At 34.0% G+C, this 24,066-nt stretch overlaps 1 protein-coding gene and 1 pseudogene across 5 annotated transcripts in view; one reads left to right on the top strand and one right to left on the bottom strand.

Moving 5' to 3' along the window:
- EPHA7 (EPH receptor A7) overlaps positions 1–24,066 on the bottom strand; it is a 167,743-nt gene that overhangs the window by 88,018 nt on the left and 55,659 nt on the right. For all 5 annotated transcript variants that reach the window (XM_036114105.2, XM_036114106.2, XM_036114107.2 and 2 more), the window contains exons 4-5: positions 18,861–19,016; positions 17,671–18,006 (exon numbers count right to left, since the gene is read on the bottom strand). In XM_036114105.2, coding sequence (XP_035969998.1) covers positions 17,671–18,006; positions 18,861–19,016 — 492 coding nt within the window. The remainder of the gene's footprint in view (positions 1–17,670; positions 18,007–18,860; positions 19,017–24,066) is intronic.
- LOC118549623 (U4 spliceosomal RNA) lies at positions 19,881–20,005 on the top strand (annotated as a pseudogene).

Here is a 24,066-nt window from a genome sequence, read left to right as displayed (position 1 = left end):
ACTTAGCATCATTTTCTAAAAGTATAACAGCATGAAAACTGGCAATAGAAAGTTATTAAATTTCTTGTGTCTTAAGAATTCAAAGTTCACTTTAAGAAATTGATATCTAACACAACTTACTAATTCCCGTAATTCTCTGAATTACGATGGTTTTGCCCAGAAATAAGTTTTTAGAATCACTTTTGTAGTCCTGTCTATTGAGAGGGCTACATATTGTGAGAATGAAGTCAACATTACGTTGTATTGTAATCAGCATTATTCTGCTAACTTTTCCAAGATTGTGCTTTGCCACAGCTAAATTTATAGCACAGCTGTTCAAAATGTGTTCTTGTATATCAATACCACCAACAGTCAACAACGAAGTGTTTTTATTTTATAGAACAGTTTTTCATGTATTGCTTAATGTAATACTAAAATTAACTAGTAAGATACAAAGATTGTATTAATTGCCCAAGGTCAAAAAGCAACCTGTTCAACTTGGATTCAAATATCCTGATTTTAAGTCCAGTGTTCTAAATAGTGATTCGAAAGGGCACATGCACCCCAATGTTTATAGCAGCAATGTCCACAATAGCCAAAACATGGCAAGAGCCCAGATGTCCATCGGCAGATGAATGGACAAAGAAGATGTGAGATATATATACACAATAGAGTATTACTGAACCATCAAAAGGAATAAAATCGTGCCATTTGCAACAATGTGGATGGAACTAGAGTGTATTAGTCTAAGCGAAATAAGTCAGTCAGAGAAAGACAAATACCATATGATTTCACTCATATGTGGAATTTAAGAAACAAAACAGATGAACATAAGGGAAGGGAAGGAAAAATAAAGTAAGATAAAAAACAGAGAGAGAGAGGCAAACCATAAGAGACTCTTAATTACAGGGAAAAAACTGAGGGTTGCTGGAGGGGAGATGGTGGGCGGATGGGGTAATTGGGTGATGGGCATTAAGGAGGGCACTTGAAATAATGAGCACTGGGTGTTATATGCTACTGATGAATCAGTAAATTCTACCCCTAAAGCTAATAATTTGCTATATGTTAACTAACTTGAATTTAAATTTAAAAAGTAAAATTAATTAATTAATTAATTAAAAAAAAAATCCAGTTTTCTGAGTCCAACTTGTCTGATATATTTCTGAAGCCTATTCTTTCTACACATGCATTATTATATAAAAACGGATTTTATTTTGATAGAGGTAAATAATCTGCTTAGCTCAGTCTACATATTGACTATGTAAAGAGCTTAAGCAATACATATTTTTGGCAAGTCAACACACTGAAAAAGATCCACGTCTAAGAATATATAGGAGAAAAGCAAAATAACTCAAATGGAATGTTTCTGGTTAACAAACCATTTGACCCTATTGGCTCACTATATGATGCTACACAAATAGTCTTTTTTGTTTAAGCCTCAATTCCTTGATCTGCAAACCTTAAATTAATTATAGTTGTTAAAAAATAAATACACAAATTATATTTGTTATATTCACAATTCAAATGGCATGATAGCAAACAATAAAAATTACTGAAAAATATAAACTCTCATGATTCTGAAATGCCAAAAAGAAACTATAAATGTAAAGATAGATATTAAAAAGCCATAAACTCTTTGTTTGGCTATTTCTTTTGGCTTTGTTTGGCTATTAATATTTAAGAGGAAATATATCTAACTACTTAAGAGATATAATATAGCTAATTATTAGAGGCAGTGTATGTTAATAGCATAGTCACAGATGAAAGAATTCCTTTAAATATGAATTTATATTCATACCACATAAATATACGTGTCTGAGAATGCATGCCTGTATGTACATACATATGTGTGGGCATACACACTTTTCTGAAGAATTCATAATAGTGAACTACTCAGTTATGAATATTCCTGGCCAATTTAAATTCTGAGTTAAGCTATACTATAGCTTAAAAGAAGTTATTATGAACACATCTAATCAAATAGTATTAGATTAAATTATTGCATCTTCATTTGAGAAATATTATGGATCGTAAAATATTCCTGTATATTCTTGCAATTAAACCACTATGAAGAAAATGAATAGAAGATTCATTTCTGTATGACAAGAGAAACCAATACTTGGATAAAGAAATATGCAGTTTTTACAAAGTAATGTCAAATTTTTCAGGAATCCATTTTTAATACATATTACATTAAAATGTGTTCAATTATTTGCATAAAAACAAAGAGTCAAATTAAAGTTACATTAAGAGATTTTTTTTTAAAAAGTAGAGTTAGATTTTAGTTGTGTAGAGTTTGGTTTGATGGTGAAATACTTATAAATTCAATCATAACCTATAGTCTTGTAAAAATACAAGGCAGGAATTTGTGAGTGAGGTGAGGGTTAGGGGCACATATTTATAGAGTTAACAGTACACAGGTGATAGCAGAAGCTGGAGAAGTACTCATCCTTCGCCCCAGTAATACCAGTCCAAATTTTCCAAAATTATCTACTGTTTACTGTGTAAACATTATGACCTATTCAGTCTACTAAAGATGGGACACCTTCTCTTCTGCTAATCAGGCAATCTATGGCTTAAAATATTGTCAGATATTTAGATCACTTTCAAACAGACAGCCAATCTATTTACATTATATTTCAACTTGATTTTCAAGGAGCTCCCAGAGTTTTTTAAAATGTCTTCAGAGAAGAGAAGTAAAACACCTTATACATAATAAACATCTTCTCCAAATTAGAAAATTATAAAACAATGCATTTTTGCACTAGGATATTATATTAAGACTATAACAAAAAGGCAAATTATATACTTCAGAATTATTGTATCTGTATGTGTGTAAACTAAATTGGTAAGATCATTGAACTTTGGCATTAATCGGTGTAAGTAATTAAGGAATGAGAATCATCAAAAGCAAAAGATAGGTAAAACATAAAAGGCAAGTCATCTATTAATGCAGAATAAGGAAATTGTAGAAAACAGAGTATATGACTGAATACAAAGCAGGATAATTATCATTTTAATTTTGATCTAACCATCTTTTAACCCAATCATTCACCTAAATTCATACAAACAAATCCTGAAGTAAAGGAACATGCTTAGGTTTACGTGGTCACTGTGGCAAATTTGTATCAGCAGACTGATACAGATAGATGTTAGCTCCAGTTAACGATTTAACACATACATCCCACAAACAAAATGGCATGCAGATTGGCTACACCTAGGAATGAAATCTTTCATGATTACAATAATCTATAGGCTTCATTGAATATGGGAGTGTAGTTGTGATGTCAAATATAATTTAATCACAGTATCTAAGAAAAAAACTTCTGAAACACAGTTCCAGGATTTGGAAGGCTCCAGATCTTTTTCAGGGTCTGCCTGGTTAAAAAGACCCAAGACCCATTCAAGCACACATAATTCAGGAGGCCTGCCTGCCAGCAATAAAGGCCGAAATTGGATACTTGGTGAGATTAATTACCTAGATAGGGCTTGATAATGCAAGTCAAATGGGAATGTAATTAAAGTGCACCTTCCATGAAAATTATTCATTGCTGATGGATCAGGTGACAGATAAATCAAAAGGCATTTTAAAAAAGACTACAGGTTAACTTGAAGCAGGTCTTTCCTCTTTATGAAACTCTGTAATTGCAGGTGTGGAATTCACTCTTGCTGTCCTATCCTCATCATGATACCATGAGGCAAAAAATGTAGATTGTAATGTAACCTATTAGAAACAGAAGACAATAGAAAAACTATTAGGATCACAGTTACAAACAAAAGGTCAGCTAGACTGGAACCAGTTGGCTGGCAGCTTTTAGAAGAGACTATCACTCTATGTTCATACTATAATGGGGATTGCAACCATAAAAGAACAAGTGATGAATTAATAAGTTGACTAGTCCCCAGGGCACAATTCTTACAGATGAAAGGCATGCTGGGGTAATCAAACAGAGTTATAAATTAGATAAATTGAATGGCATAAGAAGTATTTACATCATCATTATTAAATAAAGTCTTTCTGGATGTGCTGTTAATTCTTTACTGTCAATACATTTATTTACAGTCTAAGAACAATAAAAAACAGTGTTTTATAACAACAGCAGGGTAATTTCAGTTACCCAGAGGGACACTAAATCTAATTTCTACCTTGAGTTCTTTTAGATGTGTTTATTATACACCTAAGAGAAGATAGATGAAACAAAATGTCCAATTAAATGATAGTTATTGGAAAATATGGCTTTATATGTTACTCATTTTCTTGCTCTAACTAATGAATATATCTTGCTTTTATTGACCTGTATAAAGAAACCGTGTAACAGTTTTCTTGTCTGCAAGAATAAATGTAATGCTGAACAGAATACTATGTCATCTAGTAGATGGCATATGAAATTCACAAAAGAGGACAATCACTGTTAGAAAAAACATAATAGCATAAAACCTGAAAACTCTTTGTTCTATGGAAGTCTTTAATAACAATGTAGATACTGATTTATTACTACACACCTTCAAAAAATTCCCAGTTTGTATTTTATTTAAACTTGAAAAAAGACAAAATTTGAGTTGAAATTACCCTCAAGAATCCATTCATTCCAATATCACATAAAAAATCCTTCAAATTAAAAGACAATCAAAATAATAAAAACTAATTTTGCACTATTACCTACAGGCAATTAAAAGGCTCATCGCAAATACTCTAACCTAATTATAATAAAGTAATATTTCTAAAATTGGTTTCAATAAAAATAAACTTCATATAGCAGCTCTTTCCACATGGTCAAAACTCAGAAGTAAGAAAATTTATAAGCAAATACACAATAAGATTTTAGATATGTAATTTTGATACACAGAGTCTGCTTGTGTTCGAAGCGCTCTAGGTAAATGTATAAAAAGTACATCTGTCAAAGAACTATCTGTTTATAGTTCTCCATTCCTAAAGGTCACTGATTAAAATTGAAAATAGGCATGGCAAACACCCAAGATATTTTATCAGAAGACAGTGCTTTTTATGTTCCCTGCAGGTTCCAGTAAGTAACTTAATCCCAGCCAAACTATAAAGTAAACTGTTCATGATTTGTCAGATTAGCTGATGCTTGTCCAGAAAAATGGTCTGAAAAAAGAGTCACCAGGACACTATAATTAAGATCCATTCATCCATTTCATCCCTGGATTGAAGAAAATAATGAAACATCAAAGTAGTCAGACAGCAATCTAAAGAAGGTCAGTTAGTATCTTTTCAAACATAACACTAGTATTTAATGCAGCAGGTGCACCAGAAGTAACTTACAAATCATATTAATATCCAAGGTTGGTTGAAGTAGCATTATGGCTTTCTCTTCTTTGTTTATGTCATTTTTAAAGATAAAGGAAATGTTAAAAATAAAAGATAAAGTCTCAGTATTAACATACTGACTGAAGACAGCACGAATAATGTTTCCAAACTTTTAGGAGGGTCTCCAACTTTTCTATAGGTGAGTACATGATAGGGGGCATATTTTAAAATGTCTGGGAGAAAGAAAAGAAACTAGGAAGAGAAAGAAATGTGAAAACAGAAGCATAACATAAAATGCAACTATAAATATAACCATATATATATTATATATTAACAGACATAGTCTTTATGAGATCAGTGCAGTCACTTGATTTTATAACAATATTTCAAATTAAGAATGATAATAAAGATATTAGAGGACACAGTGTATAAATGCATAGTTTATCTTTATGGAATTAACATTTTCCTTTCATGACCTCTACTGAGATTACCAGGTTCTCAACAATGAAATTTATGTGAGGCTAAATTTGGGTTCGTAGTGATGTCAGAGATGTGCAAAAATAGGATGAGATGTCAAAACAAGGAGAAAACAAGGTTATGATAATGTATTAGAAAAGAACAAAGGCAGTAATTTTTTTCCAAACAAAATTCAGACTCATAATCTATCTTAGAGTTTTTACCAGTCTGATAAATGTTGTATGAAATCAGCATAAAAATAATCTATTACAATTCAATTCAGCCAACATTGTGCACTTACACAACATATGCCATGGCGTTATGCTTTGTTTTCAACCATGACAAATATGATTATGACATTTTCTACTCCAAGTTGTCTATCAAAATTTTTTCTCATGGCTCGAAATTGTCACATCCAATAGACTTTCTTCCGTCTTCATGCTATTGACCTCCTGTGACATTTGATTCTATGATTAACTGACTTGGAAAATATCCCTTCCTTTGGTTACTATGATAGCCCGCCTATCCAACTGGCCTGGGTACTCCTTTCTGTTCTTCATCATGTTGTTTTGATATTCTGTCAGCTCCTGTTGGTATTCTCAAAACTCCTCTCTCACACTTTTGAATTATAGCTCTACCTCTTCTTCCCCCCAAAAGGCTATTCATTAACTGGTCATCTATAGGTTCATGATTCCCAAATCTGTACCATTTAGGCTCCTCTACCATTTCAACCCCTATTCTCCTAGGAAAATATATGTGTTTATAAAACGTATAAGGTTAAAAAGTACATAGAGTTAAAACTGTCTATATACATGCCTATACACATAAATACATCACATCACATGTGATGTCACAGGAGCTAAAGGTGTTATGTTTAAGGGTATTAGTAACATTTGAATAAACTGCACAATAACGATATGGCTTAGCCAGTGTCTCTGCATTTTATTACCATATATGACTGTCATTATGAATGCTACGCTCAGACAATGTCCTGCATCTTTCTATATGCTTAAGTTAATGATCAAATATTATTAAAAATTGGGACACTAATTATCTGATGTCAACATGCTATGGATAATTAAGAACTATGTGTGTTTAAGCTATGATAATTGTTTTTCACAGATCTTTTCTATTGCTTGTGTCTTAAACAAGCCAAGCAGCTATAGGACTGCAAGTACATCTCTGCCCCGTACTTGGTCAGATGACATCCATCATCTACTCTGCCTTCTCCCTGATTAATTTTGTTCGGTTGCAGCAATTATCTCTCCCTATGTGACACAACTCTTTGTAAATGAAATGCAAGAAATTTCGGTAATTTTTCCTAGATTTTACCTCTTAACTGATCCTTGTTTCTTGCTTACGATAGTATAAAGGAGCCGAAGTCATAAAGCAGCCGGGATCGACACAAGTACCACAGGCTTCTGCAGTGGTAAACGACACATGTGAAAAGGAAGACCTTGACAGTGTTCTTTCCTTTACCCTATTACTTAGATCATTTGGTTAAAACTGTTAATGATCCTCTTGGATCAATGTCTTTTGCTTGTAGCTCTAATTTACTGCATTGGATGATTAGTACAGATGTTTTTGTGGATGGCTCTGCATCATTCCACCAAATTGCTTGTCTGAATCAAATTTGCTTCAATTCATCACCAATGAAGCAGGGAATAAAATAATCAACATTTACTTTCTCTTAACACTGGTACCAAAAAATAGAACAACAACTAAACGCTTGTCAATTTAAGAACTATCTTTTACCTTTGTCAAAGCTGTGGCCCTTAGCTTGTCCAAGGGCTTAAAATGGTATGTATGGTTGGGTGTGGCAGAGTGGAGGAAATGGAACTGAGAGGAACCAAATATGTACTTCAAATTTATGAGCCCGAGTTTTTTTAATTGAGGTATAATTGACATACAACATTATATTAGTTTCATCATCAAATTTTTATCATTATAATCATCCTCCTCCTCATCACCAATTCACATTATGTGTATTCATCTACATATAAATAATGTATGAAATTACCATCCATTGGCTTTTCATTCTCTAAACTGCAGCTTATTGATTTCTTGCTCTTAAATGATTTTTTTTCTGAAACTGTGTATGTCTTCACAATGCTATTCCTTTAATAATACTTCGGGGAAATGATTGTGATAGTTTGCTCTGTAAGAACTAAGCAAACAACCCACAGATGAAAACCTTTTTGTACCATGGAACAACAGCACCAAGTAAATCAGGTAACCAGTTTTGATCAACAAAGAATCAAGCAGAAATCTCCTCCTGATTCAATTTATATTGACAATCTTTTACAAATGTGTTAATTTATATTCTTAGCATAGTAATCCTCCTACATACATATATTTTGTTCTTTTATTATTTATAATTGTGTAAAACTTCCAGAAAAAGAGACTGAATTCAATATATATTGACCTGGGTTTGTACTCTGAAAAATTCTTGCATATTTTATTTAAGTCTCTGGTGTTAACTTGCTTTTTATATTATTTCCTGCTAAAATTGAAGAGTAGGTGGTCTTGTTAGTCACATTTCAATTAAAACAGATTTTCTATATCTCACTTGAACAAACTTCTTGACTTTAAAAGTAAAGTAGCTATTTCTTTATAAATAATACTCTAGTGAATGCATTTTCAATTCACTACAATCTCCACTCAATAAACTTAAGAGTAGCAAAATGAAGGACCTCCTATTAAGGGCAAGACATGTAATAAGAATTACTTTACATAATTCCATCATTATCTACTATTCCAGGACAATGATCCTAATGGGCAGTCATATATTTTGTTGAAGAGCCTATTTAGAGGAAGCTTAACAAGTTACAAATTTAAATCTCCAAAATACAGTTACAAAAACTTTTTCACTAGAAAATCCTAAAACAGCATTCATTTCTTAATCATGTAGAAATTGCTAGTTTAACATTGTCAAGAATTTGACAAACTTGCTCAAGCTTGAAAATTCAGAGACAAACCACATAACTTACTTTATATAGAATGTTCTGCTACCATCAAAGTAGCACCTTCTATAATTTATGAGATAATAAATTGGCTCTGTTAAAAAAAAAAAAAAACTGCCTTGGATGTCAAACGCAAAATATTACTATTGGTCTTTCTGGCACTTACTAACGCATTGCACTAAATAAGTTTAGTACATTTTTGAGGGGGACAAATCATAGAAATGCATGAAATTCCTTCAACTTCCACCACTTGCCCCACCCACAAAAGTGTCTATGCCTGTCCTTTGCATATGGAAAATAAATTCTTTCAACATAATAGGATGGAACTAAATTATCTCAGGGATGGATATTTGTATTAGCCCATTCAGAATGCTATAACACCACAGACTGGGTGCCTTGAAAAACCAGAAATTTATTATCTCGTAATTCTGGAAGCTGGAAGTCCCAGATCAAGGTCCAGCAGGATTCACATTCTGATAAAACCACTCTTCCTGGCTTGCAGATGGCCACCTTCTCATTGTGTCCTCACAGGGTCTTTCCTCAGTGAATGTGCATGGGGAAAAAGCAAGCTCTCTAGTGTCTCTTCTTGTAAGGACACTAAGCCTATCAGGATCAGGGCCCCAACCTCATGATCTCATTTAACCTTAATTACCTCCCTATGGTCCCTGTCTTCAAATACAGTCACACTGGGGGTCAGGGTTTCAACATATGATTTTGGTACCAATTCAATCCATAGCAATGTTATAACTGAGTTATTACACAAATTAACTCCTTCTTCTCAGATCTTTAAATATAATTCTCCACAAATTAGCAAAGCTGAAATCAAAGAACTTAAGAAAAGATTAAGATATATTAAATTGAAAATATGAAAGGCTACTTAAAACACCTTGCCCTAGGGTTCTTTCAAATGTTTACAGAGTCCTAACATTCAAGAGCCTGCAGATCAACTTGTTAATAACCTCAACCTAACCTCAACATAAGCAAAATAGTTCATCACAAATATTTATAAAATCAGAAAAGGGTGGATGTGGCAACTCACATAGACTCTGGAACTAGAAAACATGGAGGTCGCATGAAGGTGAAGATGTGGGATTGAGAACACAGGTTGTTTAGGGATATTTCCTTACATATATTTTAATTGAGAAAATTCATAGAATAGCTATGTGATATAGTCTTAACAAGTCACAAAACTACAAAAAGGAAAAATATTAAAATACATTATGAAAAATATATATATATATTTTAAGCTGGGCGCGGAGCCCAACATTGGGTTCGAACTCACAACCCTGAGATCAAGACCTGAGCTGAGATCAAGAGCCGGACACCCAACCAACTGAGCCACCCAGGTGCCCCTCCATTCAATGTTATATTAAAAGAAAAAAATAATTTTATTTTCAACAGATTTTCAAAATATGAAGAATTGTAAAAGTTTTCAAATATAAAGGTAATTTGTAGCTTAATATTCTGAAATAAAAGCTTTTGTTCTAAATCTTTAAGCTTTTGTTCTAAATCTCTGCTTAAATACCAAGTTTAAGCTTTTGTTCTAAATCTCTGCTTAAATACCAAGTTATAGTGAAAACTCATTTTAAGATTCTAAATATATCTATAGTTTCAAGACCAAATCACAAAATTTTTATACTTGAAATTATTATATATTTACTGCATAATGTAAATAAAACTAACCCTTTATATTAATCTTGATAATCTTAGAAAGTCTCTCTTCATATTATGATATACAAAGAATTTATGTATTTAATTCAACAAATTTACTAAGCATGTACCCTGGGCCCATCTGGTTACAGAGACTAGAGAATAAGACCAAAGATGTCACTGTTTGCTTACCCTGTTAAGTCTAATGGGAAAGACAGACATTTCACAAATAATATGTCACAAATGTTATAAGAAAAGCCACGAGATATTTACTGTAAGATGTAATTTTCTACCAAATTTCCATTGTAAGTTTGGGATGTGAAGATACTGTGTAGGCATCTGGGTCTTTACATGTAAAGTGGTCAGCACATACTAAGTACTCAGTAAGTCTTAGTTGTTAGGATCAATGCCAACATGGTTGCCTATTTTATTAAAACAGTATCCAAAAAGATCTTCCTTCACATATGTTTTAATTGCTGATAGCCACTAAAGAAAAACTGTAAATGTATCTACATGTTTATTTTTAAATTAATGGTGTCAAAAATACTTAAACTTTAAAGAATTAAATTTCACTAACATAGTCTAAGACTCTTACTTGCTAAACAAACTATATGCATAAATTTCTAAAATATCATGCCCTAAGGCATGAATTAGCATGACTGAATCCTGTTCTGCTTTTCAGATACATCAGGTTTATAAAATAACTAGAAACATGACAGCAATGTGTATCTTGAATGGCTTACTGTTAAAGGAATCTTATTCAGTTGATTTTTCTGCTGTAGTGTACATGTGTGTTTATGTACATATGTTTTAATAAAACTAACACTATTTCTACAAAATGTTTTTTTGCTGGTAGTGGAGGTGGATTTCTTTTTTTTCTTTTTTCTTTTTTTGCATTTATCTCATTTCACTTTATGGAGATTGCTGTGTTTCTTATTACTCGATATAATCAGTAAATGCTCTCAAACAAGAAAATATATTTTCTTAACATCTTGTTCCCTTAAAATATAAATCAAGTTTATAAATTCCAAAGAAATATCAAAATATATAAATTTAAATAGGAATAATTTATCTTACTTACAGGACACATACCTTGATGGCCTACTATTTTAAATCATTGAAAAGAGATGATCTGAGTTAATTTATGAGAAAAATAGTCACAGTTGAATCACACTAATAAATGTGAGTGAAGATATTTCTGACTAATACAGGAAATGACTTTTGTTACTATCTCCTTTTTGTGTAAATTTGCTTATGTATGATGTTATATCATGTAACACTATGGTTATATTTCATTTGGGACATTATATAAACATTACAAATCTAAATGAAAATAACAGTGAAGCAAATGTTAATTTTGACAGAGAAATTTGAAAACATAAGAGAAATTAGTCAAATTAAGATATGCAGAGGTACTTTTGAAGTTTCTGATAAACGGGCATTAAAATCATAGCCAGAAGGCAAATGCTACAGTAACCAACATTCTCTCCAAGAGATTTTATTTGTTATTAATATCCTCCAGAAATAACACTTCTTAGTAGGTCCCTTTTTCATTGAAGAGTAATTTATCACCAGACCATTGAATCAATCAGCAAAGTCCTATGTAAAGGATCGTACAGCGAAATTCTTAAATTACAGTAGTCCATGATAAGATTACGTAACACTGAATAATTCTAGATAAGCAGTGTACTTGACTGCAATAATCTGGGATGTTGTGAGGGACTGCCCTCATTCTCCTCAGTGAAGGACTGAAGAATTTATTTGCCCAGCTGCCGAGATGGCTGCTAAAAAAGCAGAACTCAGTTCCCTGCCCCCCTTTAGAATTTCCTTGTCTGAAAAATGACACCTTGCTCCTTTCTAGGCTCCTTCCTGATCCCATGTCTGGACAGCACAGAGGTATGAAAGCCTGACACTCTTTCTTCACCTCTGGGCAATATGGAGGTCCCTTACAGGTGCAGAACTCCCCATGGAGTTGGCTGAGGATTCCAACGAAATTGCACCACAGGTCAGCTTCCCCTCTGCTCCAGTCTTGCTCCCTTCCCTTCTCTTCCTATGGCACTGATCCCAAGTACATGTCCTAATACCCATCTAAGTGTCTGCTTCCTGGAGAGCCCAACTTGGGAAATTACATCCTCTTTCAAGAGGTTATAGTTTTCATCTTTAATTCCTACACAATGCTTTCTACACCATCCTAACAATTATCAATCCCATTAAAATTATAGTATCTGTACACGTATTACTCAGCTATAAATTACTCCATAATTCCAATCAACAACGCACTGCACAATGTATAGTTTGTATTGTATTATAACTGTCCATTTAACTATGAGCATAAGATGGGCTCTTAGAGGTCTTCTGTCCCCAACCTCTCCTTTACTTAGGAGGGCTAATGAGTTCAAAGAAGTTAAACTATTCAATTTTGACATACTTTTTTTTTTTTTTTTTTTAAGATTTTGTTTATTTATTTGACAGAGAGAGAGAAAGAGCACAAGCAGGGGGAGTGGCAGGCAGAGGGAGAAGCAGGCTCCCAGCCAAGCAGAGCCCGACATGGGGTTTGATCCCAGGACTCCGGGATTATGACCTGAGCCGAAGTCAGACGCCCAACCGACTGAGCCACCCAGGCATCCCTTGACACTCTTTTCATGTACATTTTACATTTAAAAAATACCAAGAACATAGTAAGAGTTCAGTCACTAGTCACTCTATTATTCCTACTATTATAATTGTTATAGTACTATAACATACTTTTCTAATAAATGTAACTGGTATTAAGCTAAAAGCTCAATTTTTATAATATGAGGAGTCAAGTAGCATGATACCATTTCAGGAGAAAATTCAAGTTCAAAGAGCTGAAATAACTTATCTAAAATTAAGTAATTATGTCATTGAATATCAAATCCAATGCATTTTCCATTCATGTCTCAATGTTTCCACTCTTGTAAAATCATTTAACTTTTCTTGTGTATGACTAGTTTCCTCATTGGAATTAATTGCACAACATTCATTGTACAACTTGCATACAGAAAGAACTGTGTTACACGGTAAAGGTACAGATGAACATAACATAATCACTGACCTGAAGAATAATTGCTGAATCCCTTAAGTCTCTTTGGGGGTAAGACTACATATTGTAATTTTGTATGCTTTAAAAATTGTCTAATTGTTTAAGTGATCCCACAGTGAATTGAGGTATTATAAAAAGAGATAATAATTTTAGGGTGACCTGTTTTTAGGAACTTTCATACTTCTGCAGACCATTTTTCTGTTAATGCACTTAATCTGGAGAAGGATGTAGTGGCACTTACAATGTTCAATGGGGGAGGTCCTCTTGAGGGCCTACAATATGATTCACTCATCCTCCTGGCAAAATCAAATCCATTCCAATGTTCTACACTGACTGGTATCTTTTCTGTGAGGACCTCTTTTTTCCCACAGATAGAATGGATCTTTCCTTCTTGGAGTTTCCGTATTTTGTTCCTAATTGTCTACAACACGCATCACATTATATTCAAGTGCTCCCTCATATTAGATGTGTAAGTAAATTTATCTGCTACAATACAGGCTCCTCATTAGGGTAGGCCCAAACTTTACCTTCCTATCCTCAGCATCCTCCACAGTGTTTGATTCACAAGACTCAGTATAGTTGGCTGAGTTAATATCATAATTGTTATAAAAAATAGCATTTAAATAGGTCTTAAGAACACATATGTGATTATTAAGATCACTTTTGTTCAAGAGAACCTTCCAATGTAAGGAAGAGTTAGGATCATAATGTCATAAATAAAATGCATGTGCTTTCCGAAATCCTCACTTATATATTTTTAAAATACCTCCGACATACATATGTTTAATATGTGTGACTTCACCCTTAAATAGGTCATATCATTCCTAACAAAATAAAACAACAATGAAAAGTATATATATATCAGCCAGTTTCTGTAGGTCATATGTTCCGGATAAATAAATACAAAAATTACTGAAATATGAATATCACATATTATTCTCTATACACTTTTCATCTTAAAGTTAATTATTGGTTTAAAGTAGAATCTCAGTCTTAAGATAACTTGTGACTAGATAATAGTCACATTTTGCACAAGCAAAACAAAATTAATCTCCTCCCCCTCCAATGTTATAAAACATAATTGCCAATTCCAAGCCCCCATGAATTCCCCCCCACACTGTGAAAGATAAAGATTTTACAGTTTTTTGCCTTGACAGGTTCAGAAAGAGTTATACAAAAAGAGGATTAACTCAGCATTCATTTTGCTACTCACTACAATAATATTTTTATGACACTAAAGAGTTTTAAAGTTTTTTCTAATATCTATCATCCAACATTTTATCTCCACTTTAGTCATGTAGAACTTTAGTGATCCAGCGAAGAGCACATAACTCCTAAGTGGCAGGGGAGGGGCTGGAGCACAGGTCCTTTAACACAAAAACTTTACCCCTACCCTGAACAAAGCATAAAGGGTCTTCAATGTACTTAAATTTCTACAAACACTGGTTGGGAAAGGGGTCTTGTGCTCCAGACTCCAAACTTAATAGAAAAGAAACTACAAAGTGTACACACTACCTTTCAAACACAGGCTGATTATCTTCCATCTTCACTCTATTCTTATCCAGACACATGCAGATTCTCCTAATAAATCTTTTTATAGTAGGCACTGGTGGATTGCTGATAAGGGGGATAACTGTCCAGAGATCCAGATTTAAACTCATCATTGAAATGATTGTAGCATAAACTAGGTGGGAGGTGATGCTGTTTAGTTAATAGAGAATGAGAATTTCAAGGATCATTGCAGGTTTCCATGGATAGTAATGAACATGGGCAAAATTTCAAATCATTCCTCCTTTAGAAAGAGCAAAAATACAGGTGATGGGGAGCAACGGGGAGTGGGTATACACATTCAATAGAACAGTCGCTAATATATTCTAAATTTCCTCTGTTAAAAAATAAAGGAAAACTTCTGCCCTGCATTGGGGCTCCCTGATCAGCAGGGAGTCTGCTTCTCCCTCTGCCTTTGCCTCTCCACACTGCCCCACACCCGCTTGTGCTCCCTTGAGCTTGCACCCGCATTCTCTCTCTCAAACAAATAAGTAAAACCTTTAAAAAAATAAAGGAAAAGTTCTACAAACTTCTACAATTACCACAGATCGCTGTCTTATTTAGATGCATTTCTTTTTGAAAGTAAAAAAAAAAAATCTAACTTTAAATTCACGGGGTTTTAGCATTTGAGATGCAATAGAGACTAGGCAGTTGTGAATTAATATTTTAACATAAAAATATAAACACTGTTTGCTTTTTAACTTTCTTATATTTATTCTTTTTAAAATTTTTAATAGCTTTATTGAGGTATAATTTACATACCATAAAATTTACTCATTTTCAGTGTACAATTCAATATTTTCTTTATTATATGTACAGAGCTCTGCAATCATCACAATCTAATTTTGTACATTTATTTATTTTTTAAAGATTTTATTTATTTATTTGACAGAGAGACAGAGAGAGAGCACAAGTACGCAGAGCTGCAGGCAGAGGTAGAAGGAGAAGCAGGCTCTCCGCCAAGCAGGGAGCCCGACGCAGGGCTCGATCCCAGGACCCAAGGATCATGACCTGAGCCGAAGGCAGCCGCTTAACCGACTGAGCCACCCAGGCGCCCCTAATTTTGTACATTTAAATCACCTCCCCCTCCAAACAAACAAACAAACAAACCTAGTTTGCTCTTAACCAGAAGAGAATCAACACCCAAAGCCACTTTACCTAACTACTGTGGGATATTTGATTCAAGAATTCATGGGAAAAATCCAGTAAAATGATTTTAAGAGAATAGTAAAGAGGATCAGGGTAAATGCAATGAATCAAACCAAATCAGTTAAACTAGTTATTTCTTTTGTCCAATTTTTGAAAATTAAAAATTTTCTAGGTTGTTTTCCCTCCAGATTTCTGCTTTTACACAGGAGATCTGATTTGCAATAGCTTTTCAAATAAACATCAAAAGAAACCTTTAGAATAAGAACGCACTAATCTGTTCAAAATGGTAAGCGTGAGACCATATGAATAGTTTTCATTCTGCAGATACAATTTAAATAGGTAACATTTTGTTAAAATTGGCATAGAAGTAAAGAATAGATTCATCTATGTCCAGAAATTTGGGATAATACTGGTTTCTGACAGCCAGCCAAAGATCAAGAAGACTTTGTTATAAGCTTCTTATTATGATGCTCACCCAACTCAGTACTCCAGTACAGGTCCCATTTTATTAATGATGATGACATGGCACTTGGCTACATCTACTACATAGAATCTTCTTTCAGCAGCAAGAGGTTGAGAAAGCCCTCAATTTCTGAAACTTCTTTCAGTAATAAGATTTTTCTGAAGATCTAGACAGTCTCCAATTTCTGAAACTTCCATTCCAATTTATATTTTCCAAAACATACCATAATAAAGAATGACTGAGTAGGGCACCTCAAATGCCAAGAAGAAAGTAAATGAAAACTGCTTTTAGGCTAAGTTACAAGTTCGCAATCATCATGGTTATTATTTCCTAATTCGTTTCTTTTGAAATCCTCATGAGATCTCCCAAGTACGTGCTCTAATATTATGAACAGTAATATGATCACAAATCTACTACTGATGAACTTAAAATTCTCTCATGCAAATTTTAACACAGACTTGCCATATATTACAAATATCACATTCTATGTGGTAAAATATTGGCTAAAGTGATGTGAAACAGTGCACTCAACTCTTTCATCATTCCTAATGATCATGTAGATTTTGATCATAAGTGCATACCACACAAAAAAGTAAAACTGCAAGAATTAGCCTACAATCTCATTTTGTCCAATATTTTCACTCCCTTCCTTGAGATCTTTCAGCAGAGTTGCTTGTCTTAGAACAGTCTTTTTTTTTTTTTTTAATTTATTTATTAGAGAGAGAGAGAGAGCATGAGAGGGGGGAGGGTCAGAGGGAGAAGCAGACTCCCCGCCGAGCAGGGAGCCTGATTTGGGACTCGATCCCGGGACTCCAGGATCATGACCTGAGCCGAAGGCAGTCTCTTAGCCAACTGAGCCACCCAGGCGCCCCTGTCTTAGAACAGTCTTAACTGCTTTACAATTTATCCCTTTTTATTTCTCCTGCCAGATCTCTGGAGGAGATGTTAACGAGTCTAGCAATGGTTTAATAGGCAACAGGAGAAATAACAAAGAAAAGTTAAAGGTGTGAATAATCAACAGGCTGGAATAATCGAGTTCTGTGTAGCCAAGTTAACTAAATATCCAAGCGAGACGCCTCACTCATGTAGTTGCATTATTCACTCAGTGAAGACAAACACAAGCACATACCTGCTTGACCAGTGGTGATACTGACAGCCGCAAAGAGCCTCTGGGATCGGCTTAAGGCAGAAACTCCATTTACAGCTTCTACTTCAAAAGTATAATTAGCGTGGGCTAGCAGGTCCATGACAGTGACATAGTTATCTTCTAATCCAGTCTGCTGCGGCATGTATCCAATGTTACTCCCACAGGGAACACATTCGCCCTGCTCCCAACTGCACCGCTTACACAGTATTCTGTAGGTCACGTCATTTCTTCCCCCGTTGTCTGCAGGAGGACTCCATTCCAAACTCACTGTGGTTTGGTTGATGTTGAAAATGAGGTTCTGTGGTGCAGATGGGGGTCCTTTGGAAACCAAAAACAAACAAACAAATAAACAAAAATAGAAAAAATCAAACCCAAAAAAATGAATGAAAGGATCTGCATGGGCCATTAAGCTAGTGGCTCAGTTACCATAGAGAAAACTAGTTGAAATGCTTTCTTTTACATAAACATTTCATTACCTTTCCTAGAGAAGCTGCATAAAAGCCTCCTTGAATTCACTTGGCAAGAGGCTTTATTTATTTTCCATTTAATACGTCAAAATGAAAACAGGATAACAACTGTCTTTGTACTTTTGCCACAGTCTTTAGCTATTTTTCTTCCAAGCAATTAAAAAGAACAGTTAATGCACCTAAAAAAAACAGTTGTGCAGTTGTTTAAAAATAGTCTCCCTTTTAACCATATAACAGAGAATACATCCATTCATTCTTACTGTGCTCAAGAATGATTTAGAGCAAGTCTGGGATTGGCTTTGGATTTGGGTCTCTCCAATATTCATTAATTGAAGCACCAAGATGTGAGATTTGCTTTGTTTAGTGATGGAATTTTAATTTGGAAACCAGACTTTTTAATCACATTTCATATCCAAGTAAGACTCAAATAACTCTTATATTTATTTATGATTCCTATTAGATACATGTGAAAAATCTTAAGATGCATCTTGATTTTGCAGATGTGAAAGTTTCACTAAAGATGACATAAGATGTATCTATTTTCTGTTATTATTTAGCCTTAACAGTCCATGAAAAAAATGTAAGCATTTAATAATAATTAAGAATGCATTCACAAACCTGATGTCTATCTCAATGATGTCACAATAATACAAACGAGTGGAAAGATTCAGAAAGTCCTTCCCTACTTTACTATTATGAACTTACTTGTGCAGGCAACATACGGTGGATCAGATGGAGCCCTGTAATACCCATCCTCACATTCACATCTTGAGGAGCCTTCTTTATCAGAAAAACTGTGAGTTGGACAACGAGAGCACTGAAGATCTTGAGAGGAAGATTTGTAGAACCCACGGCCACAGGCTGCGTATGCAAAAGAAAGTGAAAATAGAAACATGAGAGCAAATAGACGTTTTTAATTTTAGTAATATTTAGCAAAGAATAAAATATGAAATTTAATTTGTGAAAAACAAGCTCTCTATGGTAAAATTTTGTTTTAGTGTATATCAATAACCTAGTTTTATAATACTACATTTTAAAGTTAAATAATAAAAACCAAATGATACAGCAACCTTGCACCTGTAGTTGGCATCAGTTCAAAATCAAGAGCCCAAAACTGAACGAAAGCATAATTTAATTGGACAAAAACTCAGGATATTTAATTCAGGGTAAGTTCAATTTCAATATAATTATCTTATCTGTTGATACATATTGACATACTTCAAAGTTATGTTTTCTTAATATAATGTAGCTGTAAATTAACTTCTTATGTGTTAATTTGGTTCATATTGAAAAATATTAAAATAATTTTAATTACCTGACTAGAAATAACAATGATACAAAAAATTTCATCTGAATATGATAGAAATGTATACCCTCCCAAATTTTCAGAAAACTTCAAGATATAATTTCAACCAATTTTAAGTTATAAGGCAGGCTGCTTTCCACTAAGTCAACTTCCTTGTTACTAAAAATAACAAAATCTCACTATGAAAAGGAGAAATCCATTCCACCAGAAATAAGGAGAAAGCCTTCAACTGTAAACAGATAAGGACTGTTTCTCCTCTGCTGAGAGAGGCTAAGAGTAGTCACACTAAAACAGCAACAGTAACTGCTCTCAGCAATGAATAGACATGTACAAAGAATCTCTATCACCTCCTTGTGAAGTTGCTCTTACTCATCTAGATCCTATTTTCTATTAAATCAAGTAGTCTTGAACCATTTTCTAGCTTTGCACAGTGGCAGTATCATAGCCAATGAGGTTTATCCAAGGCGTGATTACTGCTAATTGAAACATTTTCTATCACTGATCATTTTATATATTTATCTTCAATTAAAATTTAGCAAATTAAATTTTCATTATTTCAAAAATTTTTATTAATGGCATTATACATTGAATATATTAAATATGTTTAATTTACCCTTCATATTTATCAAATGAATATATGTTTAAGTTTTAGTGACTTCAAATTTAATAGAAATTCATCATATCTATAAAGAAAGATTAGTGAATTTTTTTTTTTTTAAAGATTTTATTTATTTATTTGAGAGAGAGAGAATGAGAGACAGAGAGCACGAGAGGGAAGAGGGCAGAGGGAGAAGCAGACCCCCCGCTGAGCAGGGAGCCCGATGTGGGACTCGATCCCGGGACTCCAGGATCATGACCTGAGCCGAAGGCAGTCGCTTAACCAACTGAGCCACCCAGGCGCCCGATTAGTGAATATTTAACATAAATTCAATTATAACTTTTAACTTACTATATTCAAATTTTTTAATGTCCTCAACTTAGGCATCACTCAGGAACTTAATCACATTTTCACTCTTCGGTGGGATAAACAATCCTATCTAATCAAGATGGTATACTGAGTCATTCTCTACTTCTGTTCACATGTTCAATATTTAATGCATAATTCTGATCCAATTGAGAGCTCAAAATCATCTTTTGAGCTTCAAGAAAATAAGGCTATTTCCCGCAAATGAGACAAGTGTTTTAGATAACTTATAAATTTAAAGGCAAGTTATATTGCAATAGATAAGTGATAGATGTGTAAACAGAACTACAACTATCTCCTTGTAAATATATGATCCACTACTGTCCTCAGAAGCCATTCTGCCTTTAGTTGGCTTCGGCAATTCATGTAAGAGTAAAGCATTCACAAACATCTTACGAAAAGAAGCTTAATACAACTTCACATGTTCTCAGTAGCAACTGCTACAAATCTAAGGCACAGGGAGAACAATTAGATTGATTGCAAAATAGTATAACAAAAATATAACACTTCAAAATGTTTCTGAAGATATGATCTTGTCATATAAAAATGGTTAACTGGTAAGATAAAAGATCTGGCATGGGTTTCTCAGGATAGAAATTCCTCTCTTTAAGTATTCACTGTATCTTGCTTTACGTACTATCTATAATTCAATGGTCACATATGACATCCATAAGATAGAGAAGACCATGTTTTACTCACAACCTGCACTTTCATAACATTAAGGACCAGAGAATTTAAAAAGGAAAAGAAAGACAGAGCCAGAGAGAAGAGATATGTGCTGACAGTCTTTAATGACTTGTGTGTATTAGTTTTTACCAGGAGAGGAGGTTAGGGAGCAGGGAAATGGGGAGCACAATGGTAACATAATTTACCATCTACTAGGGAAGGCTTCCAGAATTAGTAGGCAGCACACTACCTAGTAGAATCCCACAGAGTCCTCATTCTCCCATTGCAAATAAAAGCTTCTAATAAAGGTGTATTCCTATTTTTCTTACAAATAAGAAGGGACATTTCTTGCTCAACTTGCATGGTTTCTAGAATATATATGGTACCTAATGCAGAGAAATTTAAAACCCTTATCACTCAACTTTCAAAGTTACATTAAATTCTGTTACCACTTTAACAGATGGGAGAGCAGATTTGAAGCAAAAGTAACCTGAGTTCTTCAAATAATTCTGTTTGTCTAGGTTAAAACTGGATTTAGAACACAGGACTACTGATACTCAACCATATGCTATTCCACCAGCCTTGACTGCTCAATGAGCCAAAGTCTGGCACTTATTCAATGGGTCTCCAGGGCTCTAGCAACCCTAAAAATTAATTTTCTATGGGTCCCTGTTGTCTTTTATTATACCCTTTTACTAATTTAAAGCTATTATTTTAATTTAGAAAACTATGAAATAATAGCCTAGCACACCTCACAGAAGAGATACTAAATAGGTCTTCTCAATTGCACTGTGAATTCTGGCACCAAAGATGCCTGCAAAATTGTGGAGTACAGGCATGGCTATCATTAAATAGATAATGACAGAGGCAGTACCGGAAAAACGTGGTCATCAAAGTCTTAACATTTTTTCTTTGAAGTAATATTCTGTTTCAGTTCAGTTAATATTGAAAATAATAAGTTGTGACAAGACAGTTTTCACTTAATCTCTAGGAAGACTATTAATTTAGAGTTATTAAAAATAAGTACAAAATCTTTGGAGCTACGGTGTTAAGAGCAAAGCCAAGAACATGTGAAGGCACAGCTGCATCTCTTAGGATAATAGTTAGCGACTGGGTGGTAAAAAGTTTGGGAAGGAAGTAACAGATGCTCTTAAAATTACAATTTTAGATGAGATATCTATACAAAATAGCTTGAGTAAAATACTCAGTGCAAGAAACTGGGATGAAGTGGCGTCTCTGAGAGTCAGCCACATAGGGAAGAACTAGGTGAGCTCTGCAATGGCTCCCGAAAAGGCTACGTGGAAATCAAGGCAATTTCTCCTCTCTACAAATGCAGCTGGTTTTCTAAAAAGTACTAGTACAAAAGTTTTTAGAGGTAAATGTCTTCTGAAACCTTAAAGATACATTCCCTTTATACACAACTGTGAAGTATGCAAGAATTAACTTTCTAGGAATTGTGAAAATGCAGTTTTAAAACTTTTCTTCTTTGCTTTATTTCTCAATCTGTTCAATAGCATTTGAACTCAAAGCAAACTTTAATTAATATAGTACGAGCGCTATGGTAAAGTTAGTTACAACAAGAAACCTACAATTTTAATTTCCTTCCTTTTGATGTTTTTGCTTTTTAAATTGAACATTATTTTAAGGTAATGTTCACTAGGTTGACGAAGACTGGGAATATGTATAAAATTTGTTTTCCATGTTTAATTATTTCTGTAAAAATAATCTTTCACCTATTATTTGAGTAACAGTATTTTTTCAGTGTTACCACAACGGCCTTGGATTCATTCTTTCGACTGTTTTTTTCAGTCCTTTAGGGCCCTAATGAATAAAATAAGTTCATTAACCCAGAGCTGAGAACCATAATCTTGTCAGACTTCAAACACCAAGCAAGTTTTCACTTAGTCCATTATTTATTTTTTATTTATTTTTTTTTAAAGATTTTATTTATTTGACAGAGAGAGCACAAGCAGGGGGAGTGGCAGGCAGAGGGAGAGGGAGAAGCAGGCTCCCCGCTGAGCAGGGAGCCCGATGCAGGACCCGATCCCAGGACCCTGAGATCATGACCTGAGCCTAAGGCAGACGCTTAACGACTGAGCCACCCAGGCGTCCCAAGTCCATTCTTTAAATGAAAAGCTATCAAAGAAAAAGGGAATCTAGGAAGCATGTGAAACTTCTGTTTACCACACACTAAAAATATAGTGCAATACATCCACTAAATTATGTTACAGCATACTATATTACAAGACCTGTTATATTATCTATTGTGATGAAATAAATATAATTTATTATGTTTAATTTCAGCTATTTTTCAATAAGAACAGTGTCCTTATGTAACTACATTGGTTCAAATAATGTTTGAAATTTCAAGTCTCTTAAAAAAGAACACAAAAGGCAATAGGGTTTCCCATTTATAAATGAATTACTTAAAAGTAATAATACTGCAACAAATTTCTCAACAAAAATTTGAGTATTTTACTCAAGCTTCTCATTTAAATACATGAGAGTTGATACTAAAGCCTTGTATTCTGATTTCTCAGTTAAACTCTCCTCACAATCAGATTCCATACTTGTCTTCAATGGATGTCAAGTGTTTAAGCAACAGGGTGCCAGGCCTTTGAGCATGTACTTGCATGACGCATGCAGTCTGTGGAACAATCAGGGTACTGGTAGAACAAATCTGTGTTCGACACAGATTAACAATTCTAAAGGTCATCCTAAAAGCCATAGACAAATTTCCGGGTAGGTAAAACAATCAGGTGAAATGGAATATCTCTTCCTTCTGAATGAGGGTGCAGACACTCAGACTCCCTCTGGTTCTTTAGGTTTATGACCTATAAGGGTAAGCTTGGGGTAGGGGGATATCCTATCGATTATATTTCTAAGGACCCTTTCCCACAAACCAGTTATCCCAGAAAATGCACATACTTCTAGAGTTCTTCTACAGGTAAGAAAGATTTTTCTGGTCCTTAATG

Source organism: Halichoerus grypus, chromosome 9, assembly GCF_964656455.1.
Source record: "Halichoerus grypus chromosome 9, mHalGry1.hap1.1, whole genome shotgun sequence".
NCBI lineage: Eukaryota > Metazoa > Chordata > Mammalia > Carnivora > Phocidae > Halichoerus > Halichoerus grypus.
The sequence above is the reverse complement of the archived record's forward strand: the minus strand, read 5'-3'. Positions and strand labels throughout refer to the sequence as shown.